This window comes from Strix aluco, chromosome 2, assembly GCF_031877795.1.
Source record: "Strix aluco isolate bStrAlu1 chromosome 2, bStrAlu1.hap1, whole genome shotgun sequence".
Taxonomy (NCBI): Eukaryota; Metazoa; Chordata; class Aves; order Strigiformes; family Strigidae; genus Strix; species Strix aluco.
The window spans coordinates 109592979-109614102 of NC_133932.1; the positions used below are offsets into that span (position 1 = coordinate 109592979).

Consider the following 21124-nt stretch of genomic DNA (forward strand, 5'->3'; position numbering starts at 1 on the left):
CAGCTGTAGCCTTTGTGACTCCCCAGGTCTCTGTAGTGATCTTGGTAATATTTCTCAGTCATTATAGTTGCAGCTTTTTTGCTTCAAAAAGCAGCATCATGTCAATTAAAGACAAAAATAAAGCAGTCCACCAGGACTCATATGTGTATATTCAATTCCATGTCTTTCCTGAGTTGCTCACTCTGCTCTTTTAATCCTACCACCTGAGGGACAGTCAGAGTTGCTTTGCTTTCCTCCAGAGTCTTGACCTGAGCACTAGCAGTGTCTGGAAGTTGCACCAGAAAGGCAGAGCAGGCAGGGCGAAATGTGCTCTTTGGGCTTTGGCCCTTTCTGCTTCATTACCATGAAAAGCCTACAACTGAATATCAATTCATTTGTATTCAACCTGGCTGTTCTGCTTCCAGACCTCCTTTCTTGTCTGCAGCTGACAGGATGTCACGAGGAAGTGACAGGGCAGTGACAGTTTGTGTGTCATGGTCCACTTCTATTTGAACTTGATTTTTATCTAGTAATGAATCAAGCCACGGGAGTCCAGTCTGGGAAAAAAAGAAAGTGTCCCAAGGAAGCAAGCTGAAGCTAGAAAGTTTTTCAGTCCATTTGGAAATAAGAATGCATTACAATGTGCTTTTTCCCTCCATACCAGACCCCTGTGTTCTCACAAGGTAGACTGGGTATAAAAGGGGTTTTGCATTATTTATTAGTGTGCCTCTGTCACACATAATGAGGACTATAAAGTATGTAAGAGTTTATAATTGGCTATCTGCAAGAAGTAATCCTAAGGGGGCTGTGTAAGGATCAAATAAATTATGCTTCATTATAGTAGTTATGCCAAGGATATTAGAAAATTGGTTTTAGTTGGAGGAAGAAAAAGAAGGAGAGTCAGAAAAAGAAAAAACCCTCATTACTTCCCAGACCCACTTCTGTCAAAGCTTTTACAGTTTCAGGCAAGATTTCAGTCTTCCTCTTTAAAATTCCTGATGTGTTCAAGATGCTAAATAAGCAGTTGTGAAGATACTTGTACAAATAATGCATAAATGGAGTTTATCTAAATTGTTTTATTAATAAACTTTACTGAACTCTCCCATGCAGTTAAGAAGGAATCCCAGTTCCCCACTATCCACCACTGGCACATCAGCTTTCAGAAATGAAACTTTTATCTCTTCTTCTCAGGGGAATATGAATACCTTTCCCCTCCCCCCCCGGCCCTTCCCTGAATCTAATTATTGTTCTGATAATTCAGAACAAGGATTCAGTGGCAGTAAAATACAAAGAAAAAAAGGATGAACAGCTGGTCCTGGAAGCTGTGATGGTATCATTTTAAAATGAACATTTACATTTCAGAAAAAACAGGACTAAATGAATCTCCATGTTTCTGACTTATTTATAGGGCTCTTCTGATGCTTCTGGATATAGTGTGTGCTACAATGGAGGTGCCACTGGAGTACACAAGTTAGACAAGGAAAAGTCTTGTCAGATCCAGGAGGGAGGGAATATCTCACACCTTAAAGCAGTTACTGGGTATTATTCTAGTTTTAAATAAAAAGTCAAAAAAGGACAGAGTTTCTCTCATGGTACAATATACTTGGTTTTGAAAAATTTCCAGCAGAAATTTCTAGAAATAGCAAGCTAAAGACTGTGGCTAAAGCTCTGGCTTCACTGAAATTATTGGCAAAACTGATTGATTTCACAGGGGCCAGTTGTCCTCCATTAGATCTACTTGAATGGGTAAGGTTACAAGACTGGGCCTGCAAGGTTGCATGTGCTTTTGTATGTTAAATGTAATACTTTCATAAGTCTAAAAATATATCCCATAGCCCTTATGGTGCCATAATTGCACCAGCCCCTGTCCAAGCCATGAAGTAAACTCATGTTTTGGAATACATTAGTAAAACAGCATTTTGGATGGACAGTTGTGTGAAAACTATATAAAGCAGGAGCCGACTTCAGGGACCAACAGCAGTGGAGGGATTTCAGCCTTTATAAGCAGCTCAGGTCAACCTGCACTCCAGAAACCTCACCCCAGCTCCAGTCTTGGGCTGTTTGCTGAATGCATAACTCCACCAAACAACTTTGGCTTGGGAACACTTGAAGGTGGTTTTATTTGCGTCACAGGTCACTCATTTCGTATGTGAAGTATAAGTTGAGGGGATTCAAGAAATGATCAGTGGCACAAGTGGTCAGTGAGGAGCTGGATGTGTCACAAGAGTCAGCTGGTTCTGAACAAAGAATGCAAATAGCTGTTAGTATATGGGGAGAGTTGAAAATAAGGGACTTTTCCTCCTTGAAGACTTTATAAATATTCTAAGTGCCATCATTGGTTGCTTCTGCAGCCATCTAATGTTCATCTCATAGCTTGTTCATTTTCTGTTTCCATTTTTTTCTTATGTTCTCTCTCAGTCCTTGTAGGAGATCCAGCCAATACTACTCTTGCTCCTTAGCACTCACTACTCCTACATGTAGATAAGAATGCATTCTTGTATCTAGCAATTGCATGCTTCAGTCACCAAGTATTAATCCATTAAGCCAATGATCTTGTAAATTGGAGCAGAAATATTAAGTGCTGGGGATGGCATCAAGGCACTGATAGGCTTTTATCAAGGACAGCCTTTATAGCAAGGATGTACTTGAAGAATGTTCTGCTGCTCATATAAAGCATCATTTCTGGAAAGTTTTTAGGAAGAGAGAACAGTAATGAGCTCCAAGAGTCACACAGTTCATTTTAGGGTTTTGCTAGTTAGTATTGCCGTCACCTTCAAGGTCTTCTTTTAACTTGATAATTCTCCTTTTGTTTCTCTCAGTTGAAAACAATGAGTTTGATTCATTCATTATTCAGCTGCTCTGATAGCATTCTGGCATTGCTTTTTGTTTTTTGAAGGAAAAATTCCAACAGACTGTCAAAGCCAGCAGCCATAGAAATCCTCTGGAAAGAGAAGGCTGTATGGAACGGCTAGTTCTAGTGGGAAAAACTGTATGAACTGGGACTGCTTAATCCACTGGAGAGAAAGGTGCTGCACAGCGGGAAGAAAATAAACTGCTCTCTGAGCCCCAGTAGGGGTTTAGCAAAATCCATGGTTTAAGGACTAAACTTAAATTACCACAAGGAAGATACAGGTTAGACAACATGAAAACCTGTTGCAGACACAGAGACACAAGAACAGATTGTCTTAGAAGGTAGTGGGATCTCCATTGTGAGAGGTTTTTTAAGAACAGAGTGAACAAATATTTTTCTTGGAAGGTACAAGTAGAGCTTATCCTGACTTTGAGGCTGAAGGATGGATTACATGCCTTCTTGATCTCCCTTCCAGCCCATGTTTCCAAGACCTTTTTTGTGTTTTAAGTATGCTCTCTGCATAAGAGAATTTGCTATACAATACAGGAGGAAGATGGGAAGCAAAACACTCTCAACATAAAGAGCTGGACAGTGCTGAGGCATTACTCTGTTGCCCTGGGATAACTCCCAGGTGGGTGGGCAGAAGATGATTTCAAAATGAGATCAAAGGTGGGCACATGAGCTCGTCATGGGAGAGGCGTACCCTTCTACTCAGTTCTCTCTCATGCACTGGTCTTTCTTACCAGAAAGAGTTAAGTATGTTTGAGATGTTGGTAAGGTTGTCCATATGGATTCTCTCTGGAGAGGATAAGCAGCAGCGCCAAATTTTTCTGAGCTGCAGATGTGCAGTATATTTGTAACAAACTGCAGCTTCTATCCAAAATTATGATTTATCATATTTTGTGGCAAACTGAAAAATGGGACCTACTTCAGGGAAACTGACTTGGTAGAGTATTTTTTCCTCTGCAAATTAGGTCAGTTATTGAGTTTGAATGACTTCAGATAGAAAGCATGGAAAATTCCATATTTTTTCATGTGTTATTAAAAATAAAAAATATCCTTTTCTTGGTTATGTCACATGAAGCAAACCTTAGAGCATGTAAAAATCATGCAAAACAAAACACAGTCTGACACTATGGAAACAGTATTTTGAGTGTCACACAGTTCTCATGGGAGCTGTGCTGAACCTTATCATCTCTCTTATTTAAAACAAAGTAGCTGAGAATGAGATAATAGTTGGTTTTAGTTTAATTGAAGAAGCCATCTAAATACTTGATTTCACAGGGAGTCTATTTTTATTTATATTTGACTTAATTTCTTTTGATTTTACACTGTAATTCAGCACAAAGGCAAACTGCACTGAGTATAACCTTTGTTCATGCATAGATTAATTCATGTGCTTAGCTGCATGCTCTTCAGATAGCCATGTGGACGTGGAGGGTATTTAAAAAGCTGCTAAAAAGTGCTCCAGCTGCAGCAGCAAACTAAATTCAACTGACCTCTCCTTCACCAGATTCCATGCATTTTGCAACACTTAGCTGTCTATGACGTATCCATGAGAAAGCTCTGCACTCTACAGAGAAAGATATATATGTTGGATGGCTGCAGGCCTGTGATTCAGCTAAGCTGGTGTGTACATTTCTGCAGGGTAGCAGGAGGCTGAAACCTGTCAAGGACCAGTGAGAATAGTATAAAGGGAAAGGTGTTTGTCAGCTGTGTTTGGTGACTGCCACTGACTTTTACAGCATTATAGCGGTTTATCTTACTATATTTCCTGTCTAGAGAAGTGGTTTCCAAACTCATTTGATTTGGGGGGTCTTACAGACTCTTCAGGAGAAATGCGGACCCATTCAATCTTTTCTCCAGGTACAGATTGCCTAATAGCATGTATGAACTTGCTTGGAAGTACTCCTTGGTTTTCCGGAGGGTCTGCAGACCATGTACTGAAAATGCTACTTTGAAGTCTTGAGCATGGTTGAAGTTTTACTGAGATGTGAAGTGGCTGATCTTCCATTAATCCTTGAAACAGTCAAATGAAATAAAACAAGCTAAGAAAAAAAAAAAAAAAAAAAGGCAAGAGCCTGGTATGCAGTATTCCTCCACTGGATGTATGCTCTGCATCAGTTCCAGTTCCCCTGTCACTTTGGGGATATGCCACTGAAGTGAAGGAATTGCCTGGACATCTTTGTTGCTTTATCCAGTATCTACAAACTATTGTTTTTCCAGATCATCGAATTAATAGACATGGAAAAGCAATTCTTTGGTATTTAATCCATGTCTGAATATTTCCAAAGGCTGAGACAATCTAGAGGCAAAATCACTGGGGTGATGCTCAGGAGTCAGACTGCTGGAGACTTTTTTTCCTTAATGCTTATAACAACCTTATTCTGCCCAGTTTGTATTGAAAAGATATGGCAATGCCTGTCCACTTATCCATTTTTCTGCTTAAGCATCTTCACTGACACAGTGAAGTGTTTCCTTCATTCCCTCCTCATGGTCCTTCATGAGATCAGTTCACCTACTGGGAAATCCTGCAAGCATGGAGCTTCTGCAAAGGCTCTGGCTAGTTTTGTCCTGTCTCCATTTGCTACTGAAATTCATATTAATGAAAAGGAATATGCCTTATCGACTATGACTACATGGAGAATTATGTATTTTAGGAAGTTAGTTATTAAACTACCTTTTATTAATTACAGTAGGCACCCTTATGTTTCTAATGGAGTGATTTCTATTTAAATACACTATGTCATATGCCATATGCTGCTCTAGACTCTTTGAACTGTCAAGCATTTGATTCTGAGCCACAAAACGATGGGGTGAGCACACAGATGGGTTGTCACATAAAGAAGTCTGATGGCATGTGATAACGCTCAGGCTTTTTTTTTTTTTTTTCCCCTATAAAGCTTATAATGTACAAGCAGTCATCATGGCTTGCCAAACAAAAATGAGCTGACAGTCAAACTCCAGAGTGTTTTCTGGAGTTCTTCAAGCATTTCAGTTCCACTTTCCAGATTCACTCTGCCTTTAACTGGACTGTGTCACATCCTTTTTAGAACAAGTGGTATTAATCATTTTGTTGTGGAGGAATTCCTCTGGGAGGAATGAGGCAGAGACTCACCAAAGCTGGTCCTGAGTGGTCTATCTTTGTGGTAGCAATTGAGGCAAACCAAGGCCATTTTGAAGCAGCAACTTGTTTCCATAGAAATAACTTCCTTTTAAGGTAGAGCATACAGGTTTACACTCAGGAGTAAGACAATTTTTCCTTTACTCTTCTTCCCTAACATTCAATTAATTTCCCATAAAGGGAGGCAGAATTCATGACAGGAATCGAGACATTGCATCTTAAGGGCAGAAGGATAGAAGATAAGGGATAAAATAAAGTGTAGGTAACTTTGGGCCGGATTCAATTATGGATTCACACACTTTTTAAAGGTGTTTATAATACAGTTATTTTCCCTTGAGGTAGGTTTCTAAGCTCACATTAAGATAAATAGATATCTAGGGTGAAACTCATTAGCCTAAATCTAGATGCTTTGCACTGTTAGAGATACCCTAGGGTCTGCAAGACCTCTGCATAGACTGGCAGGTATGACAGAGGACTTAGGGGAAACTTGCACTGCTCTGGAGAGGCAGCTGGAGGCCAAGCAAGAAACTGAATAGCACTTAAATTGACATAAGGTGACGTATTTGAGTGGCTAAATCCCTCTCTGAATCAATACTACTAGTGGAGCACAATTCAGTCATTGACCTACAAGTGTCTAGTGCCATTTGAGATGCTCTTGGCTACCCCACCTCCAGCTGCTAGTCCAGGAACATGTAGCTTTCCCTATTGGCTTTGTGTCATGTCTGACAGTGCCATATGTATGTCTTTGTGCCTTTGGCTTAGGTGAACTTAGATGTGTCCTAGTCATAGACCTATGTTTATGTATTCTTTAGGATGAGAAAAATATCTTCTAGACTCTGTTGATTGTACTGACAAAGGTCTCAATTCAGTTGCCACTGCAGAAGCATCTCCATAGGTTTGATATGCCCTGTGCCATCTGAGGCACCTAAAAAGAAAGACCCCTGCGGTTCTGGAGCAGGAACTGGTCTCCAGGTGGGCTACCCAGCTGAAATGCAAGTAGTCAAAAAAAAAAGAGAAAACGTGGTGATGCTGGAATCTCTCATATCCAGTTGTCCACACCCAACACTCATGGTTGGGAGAAATAGACATGGTAAAAGCCTTCTCTTTTTTGCCCCTTTTTATTTTCCTGATTTGAACCTTGGTCGCTCATCCCCTGGGATCTCTGGAGCTTCTATCTGAAGGATGTTCTACTTGGTACCTAATACTTGTATCATCACTGGCTGAAAGAATTAAAATGTAAGAGGGACTGTGTGATCTGGTGGTAAGGGAATCAGCCTGGACTATCTGCTTCAGTGAATATTCATTCTTTAATCAATTGGTACATCCTCCAGATACCCTCCACCTTGACTCTGTGGCCAGCCTTAGCCCCACTTAACCATAACCAATAAGATATAAATTGCACAAGCATGTACCTGTTGCCTTGGATCTCTTTAAATCCCCCTGCATGTGAATGGTGCTGTATGATAAATAATAATAAAGGAGTTTTCAGTGAAATAACCAGTTACACACTGTACTTCAACTAGTTCTCAAAGATCATGTTACTCCTACTACTGCATACATAAAATAAGATTTAACTCTTGGTTTTCTTAATATCTAGTACCAACCTGTGCAGACTGTGGAGCCTGTTTACTGCTGCTTTATAAAATCTAGTCACAGCAAGTACCTCCAGGGGTGATTCTGGGGGGTCGGAACTGTTGGGAGCTGCAGTCTCCTGGAAAGCCCTGCACCAGCACCTATTTTGCAGGGCTTTGAAATTGGTGCTGGATCTTTCCTTTCTATGGCAGCAGCTGCCACGGCCCTGTCACTTGTCCTTTTACCAAATGGCTCCCATTAATTCACTTCCATTTAGTAGCAGCTCTGTGTTTGATTTCTCTACATTTCCTACTTCACTCTTTCCTTTGCGTTTCTCCCAGCCCCCAGCCCCATTTTCTGAAGCCTTCGGTATTGCTTTTTAAAATGCCCAGGGCCAAATAGAGCAGACAAAGCCATTAGCTTTTGGGTAGCAATGTAGCATCTCTGGGTGAGATTTCCCCCTCTGAGCCTGAAGTATCTCTGTAGTAATGAGCACACCACCTTTGATGAAATGAAAATCAAAGCAAAGTGATGCTTTGTCTGTCAGAAGACTCCCATCTGCACCCCCCACTGCATGTGTGCCCACAGTCATGGAGAAAGCAAAGGCTGTGACTCTCCCATGACACAGAACTTTGCTGTGCTGGATGCTGGCAGGCATTTGTAATGCCTTTTTTAGGCTTCCTTTGCCACTGGCCCTGCTCTCCAAGAGCTCTGGGAAGCGGTAGCAGGCAGGTGGCAGCTCTTCACTGTGGCTGTTCACTGAGGTTCAGAGTCGAACAGCTGCCAGGCAGTGAGTGCTCGTGGTGTGGAGTAACCCAAAATAACAGAAAAGGTCTTATCTGAGGGATGGGGCTTGACAGTCAGGAAGGGAGCTAAGCAAAGCTAAATGCATTGAATTAAAACCTGGAGATCAGAACCAGAAGGGAAAGGGTGGTCGGGTTTTGCCCTTGGCTGAAAATCCATGAGTACTATTTCCATCATGCTCAAGATGAAGCAGTGTTATGGAGGCAGAATCTGCAAAGCTGAAGGTTATAGCATTTTATTCTCTCTGTTTTTTGTTGTTGTTCTTATGTTTCATTTTGCTTTGCTTCTAGAGTCCCTCTAATGTCCTGCTATAGCAAAGTCTGTGGCAGAAACACCTTGACTTGAGTGAAGCTCTGAACTGACTTGCTGTTTCCCATGCTGTGACCCTTGTGAGGTGGAGTGAGAGGAAATTTGTCCTGGACACTCAGACAAGAGAGTCCCTTATTGCGTTCATTCACATTGTAGACAGTTGTACCCTATCTCAAACTATGCACTTGCAGTTCAGGCTCAATAAGGAACCAGTCAAATGTGCCATGTTCAGTGACTACTAACTCGACAGAGCACTGTTGCCCAAAGTGTTGATCTCATGTTTAAGCCTAATAAAAGCCCAGGTCAGGTGTATGCCTGGGTTTCCTGAGGGACAGGTACTAACACCAATGGAAGGGATCTGTGTGATAACATTTCTCTAATGGAAGAACAGCAGAGAAACCAAAGAACAGAGAAATGATGTCAAGAAAAGCAGTAGGAGTGTGACGTTAAAGAAGGGATGCTTCTGGGTGAAGAGCTGAGAGCCGCCAGTATAAAGACATAGTCCCTCACTAACTGAATTGAGGCTGGTCTCCCGTGGGCATGGGAGCCAGGCTGCCTGCAGCCAGCACAGTGTGGCTTCCTCTGCTCCCCTCTTTGCTCTGTTGGGTCCTGCTGCTTTGCCCAGGCTCTGGAGGTTGTCTGAACCTGTTCTGACCCACTTCTGTCACTCTGCAGTTGCTGCTTGGTTGCAGCTCCTGGAGATTTTCTTGAACAAGGACTTCAGAAGATGTGTCTGCTGAATTATTTCACATCATGGTTTTTAACCAATTCTTCTTTAACCACATTGTTTGTTGGCTAAGGTACATCTGAAAGCAGCAGACAACTTCATATGCCAGCTCAATTTTACTTTCACACTGCAGGCTCACTTTTATAGCAGATAAATGCTTTAAAACCATTACAGCAAGGAGAATTTTTAAATCACAAGAACTGAAGAGTCAAAGTCCATGCTGCATCTAAAAATTGGTTTTGTTTTGTTTGTAGAGATTACTGTACCTTCAAGTGACAGATGGGAATGTGAAAACTTTCTATCATCCTTGAAGATTCAGATGGACTAATAGAGAAAAAATGTGAAAGGAAAAAAATCATTAAAATGGTCTTGAAAGGGATGACTTCCAAATTATTGTCTGTCAGCTTCTCCAGATGGCCTGAATATCTGTCAGATGAGCAGTAGTCATTAGAAATGCCTAGCAAAAAAATGGCAAGGTTTATTTTTGGTCAGGTCCGAAAATGAAAGGGGAAAAAAGTAGAAAATGGGGGGAAAGAAAGGAGGAAGATATTTTGAAGAAGATTTTTCTCACTAAAAAGTGACTGTACAAAAGGCAACATTTGGTTCTGGTTTTCTTTTCTCTCTGCAGTACATATATCAAGTCTGACTCATTCCTTTTATTTTTCTAGGTGGAAATACAAATTGGGTTTTCACAATGACACTGGGATCCTTTCTGCTTGAGAGGCTTTCCAGGCCTCCTGCTACAGCAGAGCAGACCCCCTCTAACCGCTGGCCAAGAAGGCCCTTTATGGTGCCCAGGCAGTCCCTTTCACTGCTTTCACAGGAGGTTGTACAAAAAAGGCATACAATTTCTAGTGCCCACGTAGAAGGCTCCTAAAAAGCCCATAATCAAGGAACAGTTGATTATGGTACAGTTCCCATTTGAAAATGCGTTTTCTAGCAGCAAGACTCTGAGGCTGAATCAAAAGCTAAGTGCCTCATTTACTGCCATCACTACCTCTCTTTATTGATCAAACTGATGGTTTTCCCCATCGGATTTATCTGAATCACATGCTTAGGTTTACCCTATGCAAGGGAGAAGGAAGGACACTAGGGAAAGTTTGGCTTTATTTAACAGCCTTTTGAGGATGCAATGATCAATTGGGCTGACAACAAAACAAGAATGAGCTATATAGCAATCAGAGTCATGCTGTGACCTCAACGAGTGAGAGGAAGAGCTGAGTCTGTAAACCAGTACTTGCTAGCTATGAACTCTCAGGACAGTTACAGACAATTAATTTATGGTGTGATGTCTACAGGGGTTATTTAAGGAACATCAGACCTTTGGGTGGAGGCTCCCATTAAAGCCACAGCAGCAGTCTGAGGACCGCCACAGGGATTTGCAAGCTTCCTATTTTGTGCATTGACTTGTGCTGATCCATCTTGGTCTTTCTGAGTGCAGTCATTTTGCCCATGGCAAAATCTGGTTAATGTCTCTTGGTTTATTAATCCTTCTGCATTTATTGTTTGAGACTTGTATATATCCAAGCTATTCTTGGAGATATTAATAGTGGTTAATATTTTACCTCTTGGAGTAAGCTGATTGCTGCATGCCACAAATCATTTCTTTATCACTTTGAAGATGAAACCTAGATCTGTGCCAAGACACTAATGTAATTACTGTCCCTTCCCTGCCGCATCCACCATATGCAGAACCTGTTATATGCAATTATTTTCAATCACAAGCTCCACTCCAGACAGACAAGATCATCTTTCAAGTGCTAAGTGTTACTAAAATATGATCATGCACGATACCCACAGCAAGAGTGACAGAGAAGGCAGTCTGGGATGGACAAGGATTACTCCGGGTAGTTTACTATTGAGGCATCCACCCTCTGACCCCCTGGTTTGTAGTTTTGCAACTTGTAGGTCTGGGTAGCTCCTCGCTTGGCACATAGGCTGTTTTTAGCTCACTTTTTGAAGGTATCCAGCTTTCTGCATGGACTACACCGAGTGTCTAAATGGGACCCTGTTAAATATTGAAGCCAAGCACTTAATTCCAGCTTTGCACTGCTGAAGCTGGCTGCATTAAGTCAGCCCTGTGGCTCTCTCCGCATGCCTCGCTAGCGCATCGAGCCAGCTGCAGCACTTGCAATAGCAATGTTTCAAGCCAGGAGCCCATTTCATTCCCGAATGCAGAACTGCTCCAGAAGAGCTGGCCCCTGACAGTGCCAGCATCTCCACTGGTGCATGGCATGTCATCCAAAACAGCAGTCAAGGGCCGCCAGCACCTCTGCTGCTGGCTGGCCCCATCCCACTGACTGGCTCCCTTGCACCTCAAAGCTACAGCCCCTTTTGTGAAGGTGCTGTTTATGGAGCTGCACATTTCCTTCCCCTTTCTATTTCTTTTAATGACTGTAGTGGGTAATGGAAGATGACAGATTATGGTAATCACAGCTTGGTGGGGTGTTTTTATTTTTACTTTCTTAAGAAATGTTATAGACATCCTAAGCATTTGAAGCAGCTGTAAAGATGGGTGTGGTGTCCTCGGTAGCATAGCTGGCTAAATACAATAACTGTAGGGCACGCCACGATGTGACTCTTGAGCTAAGCCAGTAACTGCTCTCTACTGAAGCTGCAAAATTAACTTAAGGATTTCTGCTGGGTTTGCAGCCCTTGGATTTAACTTAGATCTTTAAACGGAGGTTGCCGCTGTTCAGCAGGATCTATATTCTCTGTGATTATACAAATTGGCTGTGAGCATATATGAATTATCAGTGGTAATAGTATGCAGTTTTTTGGTTTTGCAGGGTCTGATTCACACATTTAGTTGCTTACAAACAGGGGTGGATTGATTAGAAGGGAAAGAAGGAGCTGAGGGTCTTTTGCCCAAGTCCTGTTAACATCATGGGCTTTGAGGTACACTCCACACTTCTAGTGCATAAAATAAGGGAGCTGAAATGCCAGTTCCCAACTTCACTGCCCATGCAGACCGAGGCAGTATCAGCCCTGTTGAAGTCATGCAGAATCCTGCTGAAAGCAATGGGACATTACACACACACTCATGCGTACATACATACCTCAGGGCATAAAGCAAAACCTGTGAATTTTTTTCTTACTGACTAGCAGTCTCTAAGTCTTTGTGGAAGTCTTACACTGAAGGTAAATCCCTGAGTTTAACCCACACCTTGCCTGCAAGAAGTACTGGGGAACACAACTGCTTAATAGACCTCAATAGACCTAAATCCACAACAGGCACATACGCACCACTACAGGGAAACATTTGAAGATGAATCAAGACCAGCTGAAAACCAGTGATATCAAAGGAGATGTCAAAACAACAGCTTTAAGACTTGTGGTCAGTCGGTACCTGTGGCAAAATTGGTATTTATAGGCAAAAGCCTTTTTGCCAGATGGAAATGTAGCCCCGTGCTTCTGGCAGCACTTTTGGTCTCTGGTAGGTTTTGTGTTTGCTAAATGAACTGTGTGATCTTGCCCGTGGTTTTATACCTTGTCCTTCACAAGTAAACAGGCTGCCAGTCGTGCTCTGGGGCCATGCAGTGACACCGGCGTTAGGCGGCATTTTCCCGTTTGATGTCATCATCACAGTCAGCGCAGACTGCGGGCAGAAAAGAAGCTGCGGTGCTCCATGGCTGGTACTCCATAAATGATAGAGCCTATACCCAACTGGAGAGCCAGCTGTTGCGGGGTAGGAAGGTTTCCTGACATAGCATGATAGTTTTCCCTTATTTAGTTTATTTCTAGGAGGCACAGCTAATGGTGAGGTGCAGTGGTGGATGCTGTGAGCTGGTTATTAGACAGTGTGGACTGGCTTTAAGGGCAAGCATCCATGTAGGAGTGAGGCAGTTGCTCCTTTGGAGCAATTTAACATTACAGTATATCGAATTGCTAATGAATTTTTGACTGAACCCCACAATTTATTTTCACTGAGACTGGGCTTTGGACTTACAGAGATGACCAGACAGAAATGAGAAAGAGGGTGTGACAGGGGGATGAAGAGGTCTGGCTAAGGAAGGAAATAAGTTGTCAAGGCTTGTGGCCACTATATCCAGTGTAGCATCGGAGGCAGAAAGAGTGAACAGGTACACGTGTTTGGAAGACGATGAGCTGTGTTTGGAGGGTGGCAGTGGAAAGTGCTGTGAGCAATATTCGTGGGAAAAAAACCAAACAACCTGTTACTGCAACAAAACCTAAAGAGAGCTGAAAACAAACAGTCCTTTGTGAATGCAGTGGGCACTAGACACTCTTGCCACCTGAGGAGAGTAATTGGCAAGTGCTGAGTAAGAGCTTGTTCTGGGTTTGGAGGGGCAGCATTGTTATGCTAATAGTCCTTTCACTTGCCTTCGGTGCTGCTGTTGTGTCTCTCCTGGAAGAATCGGGCAGGAGGCTTTCCCAGGACCTATTTGTGAGGAAGGGCTAGCTACTGTTTCATCTGCTACAACCCAGGCAGATGCAAGCCTGCCTTCCCTCCTACTCCCTGCACACATCTCCCTGCCCCTCGCAATGGAGCCCTCTGAGCATTTGTGAGGTCTCCCAGAGAGTCTGTTCAAGGACACAAGTTGACTGAAACCAGCCCAGCCAGAGTGGTTCACTTTTGGCCAGAGCAGCTTCTGAGCTGTGGTCTGTTTGAGTTGGCACCAGGCAGGTCATGGGCATCACAGCCAGTGTGGGAAGGGGTCAGAACCACAACAGGACTGGCCGAGGCTGCCATGATCCATCTGTCTGTGGGGCTATCTCTGGCATCTAGGTGCTCTTCCTCCCTTCTGCAGCCATTCTCATCATCAGTGGTGATGTTCCTCCTTGCCCCACTGGGTCCTGCCCATTCCTAGCACACCAGCCATGCTGTCAGTGCTTCGCAACGCCCTTCTTGCTTTAACAATTCAGTGAGAATCAGTTGGGTTTTTTCAGTCTTAAGCTGTCTTTAACAAATGTAGACCCAGTTTTGGACTAAGTTCTCTTGTCTGAGAAACATGCTTTCTGAGAATTTAATTAGAAGCAACTCTCATTTACATGGATTCTACCAGCTGCCGTCAGCTCTGCAGCCCTGGGGGAAAAAATCAGATGATACTGTGAAAGTCATTAGCGAGGACATTAGAAGCAACCATATTCAGGTCAGGCAAATTTCTGAAAATACCTAGCATTCATGTGTCCTTAATTGCTTTTCTCCCTTTACAGCTGTTGGGTGAATGCACCATCTGAGAGAGCTGCCTCAGGGATTTCTTTTTCAGTATGCAATGTAGATATGGAGACAGAAGCAGGCAATGACTGCTCAACAAGAAAAGGAAGAAGCAGACTTGCACAGCAAGAAGAAATTTGAACTTAGTGGAGGAGGATCTAAGGAGCTAATATTGGGCCTAAACAGGGGCAGATGTGCTTGGAGGAGCAGCGAAGGAGTTGCTGAGCTACTTTGCTAACAGATAAGATGCTAAAAGCATTAAACATCTTTTGGAGAAAGATGAGATGCCACTTCTGGACTTCAGTGTCTTGTTCAGGTGTATCTCTGAGCAAGTCAAGAACATAATAAGGTGATTTTTGTATCTTACAGAAGTGTCAGAAATATGGGAAACTTAGGCACCTTGAGGACGGAGACAGTAGAAATGCACAGCTAGCTCCAGGACCTGAGTCAGAATCATTCTCAGGACTCCTGCTAGACTGGTGTGATGTCCCCAGTACCTCTGTCACCACACCCAGGGCTTTTCTGCACTAGGAGCATGGCAGCAGAAGCACTCTGCCAGGGAGCACATTGTCCTTATTGTCAAGAGAGAAAAAGTGAGGTGATGTGAGGTCAAGGGACTTGCCCAGAGTCAGACAGTGGCAGCTGAAGGGCTTGAAACCTTGTCCGAGTCCTGTGCTCTACCGAACAGGTAAAAGATGCCGGTGCAAACCCACCCTGCAAACTGTTTGAGGACTTGCTTGCCTTTACAGCCTGCAAAGTGTCAGGCCCACCCAGCCCATTATCTACATAATGATTCATTTCCAATCTTATAAATAAGATCTGACACCAAGGAGGTAACATTTAAATGCTGTAGCATACATTGAAATGTTCTCTCTAGGCTGTCCGTGTAAGAAGCTTTGCCAGCTACACCCACTTTTTGGCAGCTGCTGCGGTGACAGCTGAGAATGCAATATGATAAAAATGCCACTTCTGCAAGATAATCATGGCCTATTGGGTGATTCCCAGCAAGATCTTGTGAAGGGAAAGACTTAGCCAAAACACATCTGTTTGGGGCAGCATGAGGGCTGGAGAAAGCAAAGCATGTTGTGAATGTTAAGCCAAGCATAATAGGTAAATGGCTCAAGACCGCAGTTTTAGCTGAAATGATTTGCGAAAACTTTGTGGAGTGTGTACCTGTGGTGTGAATTGATCAGGTGACATGAAACCATTTTGAAAAGGTGAAAAACAAAGGAAAATGACAATAGATTAGCACAACTGTCAGTTTACTTTTCCTACTAGAACCTTGATAGACCCTGGTTAATTGTTGTTTTAATTAATCAGAAACAATCAGCTTGCAAATGCTGTGATTAACACAGTTTCTATTTAACCCCGCATTGAGTTTTCCGAACAGTATATGTAGTTCTGCAGAGTAGGAGGGGAGTGTAAAAGCTCTCAGGTAGAAGCTCCAGAAGCTTAGGGTGGCTTCTGGTGCTGAACCACCAAGACTGCCTCCAGCCCACAGACCAGCTGTAAAACAGCACAGCAGAATGCAGCAGTAGAAGTCCAAATGATTTTCTATTGTTTTTAGGAGAAGAAGAGATTTTTTTTTTTTCTCTGAGCTTCCCAAATTGCAGTTTGACACTTTGATTCCCAAGTGGCAGCCTGTGTTTAAGAAAATGGCAATTGCTTGTATAAACTCCTATTTTCTTTTCTCTCCATAGGTTTGTTGATTGGCTCTGGTTGTGCCCTCTATCCTCTTGGATGGGACAGTGAAGAGGTCAGACAAACGTGTGGTAACCTTTCCAACCAGTTTGAATTGGGTGAGTCACCATCAGAACATCTCAGCCACATTAGACTCCTCTGTGTGTCGTCCATAAAAGCAAATGAGGATGTGAGCACAGTCGTGGAGAAGCAACCCAGTTGTGTGGTAGGGTATTCATATTGCATCATTCTGGTATGGTGCTAAGGCAGGGGATTTCAGATAGATTTGCTGGAAATATTTTCCAGAACATCATTAAAAAAGAAAATGAAGGAATGTATGCATGTATATATATATATTTAAGACATCAGATTTAATAGGCTTGCAATACAGGAGCTAACACTCCTGCAGATCTTGACAAGTTAGGCAGAGACATCATGTCACAGCACAGGTCAGTGTAATTCACAATGAGTGCAATTAGCTGTCTTTGAAGTCTGGCATGTTTATGGCCTTCTAACCCCGGCCTAAAGAGTATGGATTTGGTTACTTGCATACTTGGGAAACTGGTAAATAGCACTTGCTCCCTATGTCAGCCTTCTTCCAAACAAGCCACTGGTCTTACTGTTGATGACTTCACTGACTGCTGAATGAGACCCAGGGATGCAGTATGGGGTGAGCCACCTCTAGAGAAGACTGTGAAAAACAAGGAGCCAGCAGCAACCTAAGGATTCATCAGTGTGGATCATCAAGATCTGATGTTTGAATGCACATCCTGGTCCTTGTTTAGCTAGAAGGGTCAATGCAGCTGCTAATACTCTGTAAGTGCTCTCTGATCCTGTGCTGCTTGAGGAAGAGCAGGATCTGCAATCCTCTTGAAGGAGCAGGAGAGACTGGGCACCCTGACCCTTTGCAGGCTTGAGAGCTCCCACTCCCAAGCGTGGACACACAGTTCCCCATTTCCAGCCCCTGCGAGCTAAACCTTATGGTTAGTGTTAGAAATCCTTTCCATAGATGTGTGTGCAGGGCTTGTGGTAGCCTGGCAGTAATCCCAGTGCAAAGAACAGTGGACGAAAAAGGTCTCCTAGAGTTAAACACAAACCTGCTGCAATATCTTTTATTTTGCACTGATATTTCTGTCAGGCTTCAGGAGTACGGAGTTTTGTTTCCATCCCAGAGATGTTTCTTGTGAAGATATGCAAATGAATTTAGGTTGAAAGGTAAAAAATATTGCTTTGGGAGAGATGCTCCAGGTCATCCTCCCTTACACCATTCTTGTGGTGTTTTGGATCTGGCATGGAACCAGAAATTCTCATTACCAATATAGGCACCCATCTCTACCACTGCCACTGATGTTATCGGGAGCCACTAATGGTGTTGCCCAAGGGATGTGTAACGTGCTCTAGAAGCTTTACCTTGTTATTCTGAACTCTAATATCCTTCTGTGCTATTGATATTAAATTTTCTTTTCAGTGAAGTATAAAAAGTTCCTGCGACTTTTTTATTCACCTAATACTTGAAAGATATGAACACAAAGGAGAGAGAGCAATGAGAACAGAAATGTATAGTTAACTACCAGAAAAAACATGTCCCAGAACTAAGATTCCCAGCTCCATGGAAAGGTCTCTCAAAGGATGGCAAAACACTGCAGTAACAGGGAACAGTCGGGTTCATCGCTGCCTGTGGTCAGTTCTGTGCAGAAGCCTGAAGTTCCCAGCCAGTCCATTTAGCAGCACTCCCCTTTGAAAGGCCAGCTAGCCCCTTGCTGGAGCACGCTGATGCCTGCTATTCCATGCCAAGCATGTGAGCAGCTCTGCTCCTGTGATTCCTGCTTGTGACTCCTGACAGCCTGCTTGTTCCCAGGCTTCAGTCATTGTTCTCCCCAGAGTACAGAAAAGTGTTACCTTTCTGGGCTATTTCTCTGCAAACTTATGAGAAGGTGGGTGTCATGGCAGTCTGAGCTCCCTGAAGACAGCACTTAGGCAGTTACAAACTGTGACCTTAAACACAGTCGTACCCACAATCAGAGCAGAGTCTCTGAGACCACCTTTGCCATCTCAGTCTTGAGTCATGAGTCAGATATTTGCATAAATTTAATCACTTTGCCATTAAAGTCAGTGAAGAAACCCATGTGAAAAATTTCAGCTGACAGCTTTCCTTCCCGGTACACATAAGGACCATGACATGTATTACATTAGCTGTGAAGGCGTGTACTCTTACTATATTTTCTGGACCTGGAGCATGCAAGGCATGTGTTATGCATGCCTAGGCTTGATGGGGAGTGCTGGTCTCACCGATCTGCTGCAATCATATGTTAACACATTAATTAACAGATTATAATGAGAACTGAAATTTGCTGTAGTGATTTCCACCAGGCAGCTCTGCCACTGAACATCTCCACATACATTGGCAGTGAATTTAAATGCTTGGCTTGGATTTTTTTTTACTTAATATCAGTGCCTGGTTGTTGCTGTGTTAGCAAAGTCATCTGTAAAGAAGAAGTACTGTCCGAGGCCCGTTTAATATCCACACTGCTCCTCGTCTTTCATAAATACCTCTTGGTTGGTGATAACCCAAAGCCTCTAGTCTTTTCTGAATCATTAGAGACTGACTTATTCATCATAGCCTACAGGCCAAAAATGATGTTTCAAAGACTTAATCTCATTAAGTCTCAAGACAAATTTAAGTAATTATTGCTTTCATTTGAATATTTAACTTGATTAAGCCACAATGATATGCTTTCTATTCCTGAATCTGTGAAATGAGTTGCTCAAGAACGACATATATACATGCTGCATTCAAAATCAGAAAAGCTGAGCTGCTGTGAGCCCTGCACTGGTTTGCGGATGGGAGAAATGGTGGTGGTGGGAGTGCTGGTCCTGCATCTCCTGCTGCTGGGGGTGCTAGTGAAGATGTCACTGAGAGTCTAATTCAGCACATGTGGTTACCCTCAAAGAAGAGGGTGTTCAAAGGGATGCTGATCAGCAGACAGCGTCCAGCCTCCTCTTCGAGGAGGGCAGAGCAACTGCTGCAGCTTGGGCCACAGGGAACATGTGCGTGCAGTTAGGAAAGGAGGGTCGAAGCACACCAGGTTTGACCACAGAGCCAGCAAAGATGGAGTTTCAGCACTGATATTTGTTCTGGACTTAAAAAAGGTGAGGGGAAAAAGTGGTTGAGGTTGAAGGTAGAAAAGATAAGCCAGGAGCCCCATTCTACATTATAGGAAGATGAGAAGGACAAGAGACAGGTGCAGAGGCAGGACTGCAAGAACTCACTTGAGAAGCAGCTGAATTGTGCACTGTGAAATGTCATGTTAACCAGAAATATTCCAGAATTATCGATTAAATGAAATTTTTTGCTTTACCAAAACAAGACAAACCCCCACCTCCCGTAACATGGTCATAACTAGGTAGAATAAATAAATAGTAATGCTAAGAACCCATAAAAAAGCCTAATCCTTTGTGCGTGTGCTAGATAAGAAGTGCGAAGTGTTTCTCCATGTCTTCAGGCATTCTGAAAAGGCATTAGACTAATAGACACTCCAAATAGTGCTGAGATAGCCCATATTGTGAAGAGGGACACCCTCACTCTGCCCCTGCCAAACACACACATTTCTGTGTACATTCCAAAGCAATACTTAAAGAGGCTGCAGGAAAAATAACCATGCCTTTAATTTACGTATAAGTGGATTTGGATATTCTTTTCTAGAAAACCTGAGCCAACATTGTGAAATGCCCAGCAGTTTGCTGCTCTCTTTAAAACTGGGTATTTATTAGGTTTTTATTAAGTGAACTATGTCCAAAGGGTTTACTTAAACATTTATGTATCTAATTGGGCTAATTTTTTTCAATCAAATGGAAGTGGTTGTACAACTCCATCTCTACAAAGAGTTCTTCAGCTGAAGATACCCTGCCAAGGACAACCCCATTTGTTGATTAAATTACATTCAATAGATGAGCTGTTTTGCTAATGAGGATGGGGAGTAACCTCCATAAATAGACAGAGAGACTGGTGCACCTGTAGAGGGACCTGCTGTCTGCTTTTCTGTAGCAATCTGGTTTTCCATCATGGAAAAAAACACAGGGATAGCTTAGGGCTTTGACAAGCAAACTCTGGCAAATCTTGTTGTGGGGTTAAGGCCATGATAATTCTCTGTTGTGTTCCTCTGCTTGTGATTCCCAGCTCCCTAGCAGTCAGCAGGACCTGCATGGAGGTCTTGGGGCCCCACTCTGTATTGCGGCAACCCGTCTCAGGTCACAGGTGGAGCAAAATTCCCACCGGAACACAGACTATGAAGTGGAGCAGTCTTCTGCTGCTATTTTTAGGGTGGTAACTCCTAGAAGTAGGGCAATATAAATAAATGGGTGCAAGAGAAAAGAGATGTTTATATTTTAAACCAGCGCAGTTCTTTGCTTAGTGACTGAGACAAAGTCCTTAGTCTAATTTAGCCACAGGCTAATGACTGAGATGAAGACTGGAATTATAAGATAGCAGTGCTTGAAGGAACTGCCTTTCACTTTTACCAAATGTCTGAGAATGGATCAAAATCATCTTAATCTCTTGTCACCATGCAAGCTGTTATTGTTATGCTGCCTTATTTACAACCTGGAGTTGCCTGTGGGCCTATTCAGGACAGCACTGACGTGGCACAGCAGTACAGAGCTTCTGACTGAAGGCTGTGAAAGTGAACCTGATCTACACAATCCTGTGGTCTGTGAAAGGAATTAGCAGGCAATTTCCCAAAGGCCAGCATCTTTATAGCATATCATATAGCACACATTCAGTTTTGCTGAGCTAGAGGCACTAGTGCTATTGTGTTTTAATTTCTAAATGTACCACACAAGAATAACAGCTGAAAAATTAGTGTTTTAGCAGGAAATTCATTAAAGTGAGGCACCCTGCATTAA

General features: G+C 42.8%; 1 protein-coding gene across 1 annotated transcript in view; it reads left to right on the forward strand.

Annotated features, from left to right (window-relative positions):
- LHFPL6 (LHFPL tetraspan subfamily member 6) overlaps positions 1 to 21124 on the forward strand; it is a 148618-nt gene that overhangs the window by 113860 nt on the left and 13634 nt on the right. Inside the window, exon 3 of the mRNA XM_074815796.1 lies at positions 16243 to 16341. Coding sequence (XP_074671897.1) covers positions 16243 to 16341 — 99 coding nt within the window. The remainder of the gene's footprint in view (positions 1 to 16242; positions 16342 to 21124) is intronic.